General features: G+C 41.7%; 2 protein-coding genes across 2 annotated transcripts in view; both read right to left on the minus strand.

Moving 5' to 3' along the window:
* DNAJC25 (DnaJ (Hsp40) homolog, subfamily C , member 25) overlaps nt 1–3,642 on the minus strand; it is a 33,038-nt gene extending 29,396 nt beyond the window's left edge. Inside the window, exon 1 of the mRNA XM_008577569.1 lies at nt 3,500–3,642. The gene's annotated coding sequence lies outside the window, so the exon portion shown is untranslated. The remainder of the gene's footprint in view (nt 1–3,499) is intronic.
* The window catches only part of LOC103594359 (guanine nucleotide-binding protein G(I)/G(S)/G(O) subunit gamma-10-like), a gene marked incomplete at its 5' end in the record, with an annotated part of 46,915 nt that extends 43,272 nt beyond the window's left edge, over nt 1–3,643 (minus strand). The window contains one exon of the mRNA XM_008577571.1: nt 3,500–3,643. Within this exon, the coding sequence (XP_008575793.1) occupies nt 3,500–3,643 (144 nt within the window). The remainder of the gene's footprint in view (nt 1–3,499) is intronic.
* Nucleotides 3,644–3,648: the final 5 nt, after the last annotated feature.

A 3,648-nucleotide genomic window follows, 5' to 3' on the forward strand; every position in this document is an offset into this window, starting at 1 on the left:
GGGAGTTCAGAATTCCCCCCCCCCTTTTTTTTTTTTTTGCCAAATTCTTCCTAAGTGCTAAGCCCTGACATATCAATAAAATGAAACTGAAGTGTTCTTGTGGCGCTTCCCTTCTAAGACAAGACTGGAGTAGAAGGCTGTCTCTACATATCCCTTCAATTTATCAGAAGGTTTTCATGCCAGCAATATTCCCAAGATCTTTTCTATGCTCTTCTCTTACAATCTTGCAAAATGCTGTCAAATTCTATGACTTTCCCATTTCCTACCAAACATTGTTTTTATTAAGTGCATCCTTTCCAGCTGTTCCCTCATCTGCTTAATTCTATGCCATTCCTCATATTTCATCTATTTCATCCATTTTTATCTACGTTCAAAAATAATTATTGTTCTCACTTAACCCTCAGACCATCAAAAGTAGAAATGCAATTTTTCTCATGCAGTAATTCTTCATTCATAATCATCCAATCTACTTATCTATACCACTCTAAAATTACAATTAATTTAGGTGAAATAGCAAAGTAGGCTGCATATAACAATGCCAAAATGCCAGAAATCCACTTTCAATTTCCATCCTATCTGAATCTGTCTCCAGATATGAGTTTTTATTTAACATTCATTATCTGATGTGCCAGACACTGTGCTAGGTGCTATGGATATACACACAAAAATGAGAAGCATGGTTTAGTGGAAAGGGGGAGGGCTGCTCAATATTTACAGGGCAGTGTGATAAGTGCTATAGTCACATAAAACCACACAAGCAGGACTAGATTGTTGCACCTCATGAAGTCCAATGTTGACAGAGCGATGAGTCCATTTACTTAACTTCCAAAGTCCATGAATTCTTTGAATCCCCAATAGTCAAATACGTGAAATATTATTGCATTCTCTTAACTTATAAAGCAGTGTGTGAAACCATTACAGTTTGAAGTCTGGGGTAGGCTTCTGCATCCTGTTTTTATTCTAGAACCACTGGAACTCAACTTTTCCCACTATTGTATCTGACCTGTTCTTAGCAAAGGCTACCTTGACCTCTAATCCCTCATAAGCCCTCTTGCCAGGCCAAGGATACAATCAAAGCTGAACAGTGGTTACATCCCCATTGCCTCACTGGGATAATTTGGAAGCCTGAGGCCATGCAAACAGGATGACCCCAGTTCATTAAATTTGGTATTACTGAGAAATGATATTCTCTGGCAACTTCCTCACAATTCTCCATTATGACAAATAAAATCAGATCACCCTGTTTGTTTTTAATAACTTCTCCCACACACAGTAAGTCAAAGTCCTTTTCTTTATTCCAGAAGAGGGCATCCGCAATGAGGTAAACAGTTCCTGGAGATGCTCTACTAAGAAGGTGAATCCATGTCCATCTCTATAAATTTAAAATGCGAGTTCTGCTAGGTCTAATTTTCAAGGGTCCAAACTATCCACAGATATCTCTTTTCCCTCACAGATAATTTCCATTCTCTTGCAAAAATGCAGTAGGGGGACTGGGGGAGCTATAGAACACTCCCCTCTCTCCTTCCTCCATCAGTACAACTCCACCTGCAGTTCCCTGTTTGGAGGTATTTGTAGTTACCACAAACCTTCCAGAGTCTAGTAAAAGTCTTCCTTTCTCCAGATATACTAGCCTTTAACTGCCTAAAATTTCCTTATTCTTAAGTGCACAAATTACTTTAGCTTTTCGTTAGCTGACAAATCAGTACTAAACTTTAGGGGTAGATGCCTTTAAAGGCAACCATACAGATCCACCAGATCAGCCCTCCAAATGTGTCTCTTCAAGAAAATGGCAAGAATATTTAGAGTTCTGGGGTCCCTCCCAGCAAGAATTTCTTTTCTGTCCCTATTTCTACCCACTAACCTTGGCACTTGTTTTCAAAGTTCTTAGCAATATGCTCACCAATCTCCAAGCCCACAAAAACCAGCAGAAGACAACAGTTGCCAGTGTTTCTGCTGCTCTCACTTCTGGAAGTTCTCCATTCTTTAATGAACCTCTAGGGCTTTGGAGCACCACCAGCAGGGCTTCTGGCTGACTGCAAAAAGTACAGGTTGGGGCTTCCTATGCTGGACTGCCCTGGACGGAGAGAATTCTGCCCAATTTTCTGAAATCTTTCCTCAATCAATCTTTACCCTAAATACTGGACAACTAAGCCCTCTAGCCTCAGCACTTTCCCAGCTCCTCACCTAAACCTCAGTTAATTGCCAATAAAAATTACAATCTCTCTAATGCCAGTGAAAATTTAATGAACTTAGGCACGCTCATTTTATGACTCCTAATTATTCAAACTGCTCTGGGGTTAGGGAGTAATTGCACGAGGGAGACAAAGAATAATTAGAATTTGTAATGATGAACATGCTAATAATATTGATTTGATCATCACATACTGTACACAAATACTGATAGTCAACTCTGTACCCCATAAACATGTATAATCAAAAATAAATAAATAAAATGCTCTGGAAAGCATGAATGAAGTCTTTAATTCTTCGACTCAGTATTTTCAGCTCTGGAAAGCTAATGTGGAGAAACAATCCACGGTTAAATTATAGTAAATCCACTCAAAGTGCATTAATAGCAGACTATATAGGGACATGGAAAATTTTGCCTCAAAAAAAAAAAAAAGACTAGAAAGAAATATCTTACAACTACAATCGCTGTTGTATTAGTATTAAGGGACCCTTGAAGCAGTAATACCTCCATCAAATATGATTTATACTTTGTGATTTATTACATGGTTTGATTTTTGCAGTAGTAGAAGAAAACTGCATCAAGCTAAATTTTCCCATCCCTATCCCCACAGGATTCAATAAAACCTCTGTCAAATGAAATGTCAACACATTCAAAAATATTTCCTACTAGAAATTCTCAAAGTCTTGTACCCCAAGATATTAAGCACCTATTTACGTGTCCTATATAGAGGGTTTCTCCCACTTATCCTTATTAATAACCCTGTGAGGAAGTCTCACGGTCTTAATTTTGCATTTGAAGAAACAGCTACTCTGACATATGAAGTTACTGTCCAAGGTCATACAGGGGTGTAGGAGCCAAGAGTCAAACTGGTGGTGTTCTTAGGGTATTTCTAGTTCCTTAAACAAAAGCTAAATGTCATCATTCATACTCTGAAACTGCTGTCATATCAAATTGACACGATCAGTGTCACTCAATACTCAAGATCTTTCCTATGTCCTATCCCAGATCCTGGTAATAATAATCACCCTGTTCTCCGAGTGTGAACTGCACGTTATTAGAATGTTTTCACGAAATCACAAGATGCCCAAAGCTTCGCATAACAATGGACTGTCACGAAAAGAAGGGGGGCTGGCTGTCCCACTAAGGCCCGAGGGGGTTCCCTTCCCGGTCACCGGGCCGAGTCGGCTCTCTCACAGGGCCACGTGGGAAAGCGTGGGCATTCCAAAGCTCGTGGTGGTGGCCGCGCTCGGCGCCCGGGTCACAGAGAACCTCGCTGCGCGGGCCGGCGCCGGTCCCCGCAGCCCTTACCTTGAGAGTCTCGTAGGCAGTCGCCACCAGCAAGAAAGCCTGCTCGGCGCTCTGCGGCGTCCGCCCCGGGCCCTCGTCGTCGGGCTCGGGCCGGTAGCGGTCGGGGTGGTAGCGCCGGGCCAGCTGGCGGTAGGCCCGCGCGATCTCCG

Source organism: Galeopterus variegatus, unplaced genomic scaffold (genome assembly GCF_000696425.1).
Source record: "Galeopterus variegatus unplaced genomic scaffold, G_variegatus-3.0.2 Scaffold1541, whole genome shotgun sequence".
NCBI lineage: Eukaryota > Metazoa > Chordata > Mammalia > Dermoptera > Cynocephalidae > Galeopterus > Galeopterus variegatus.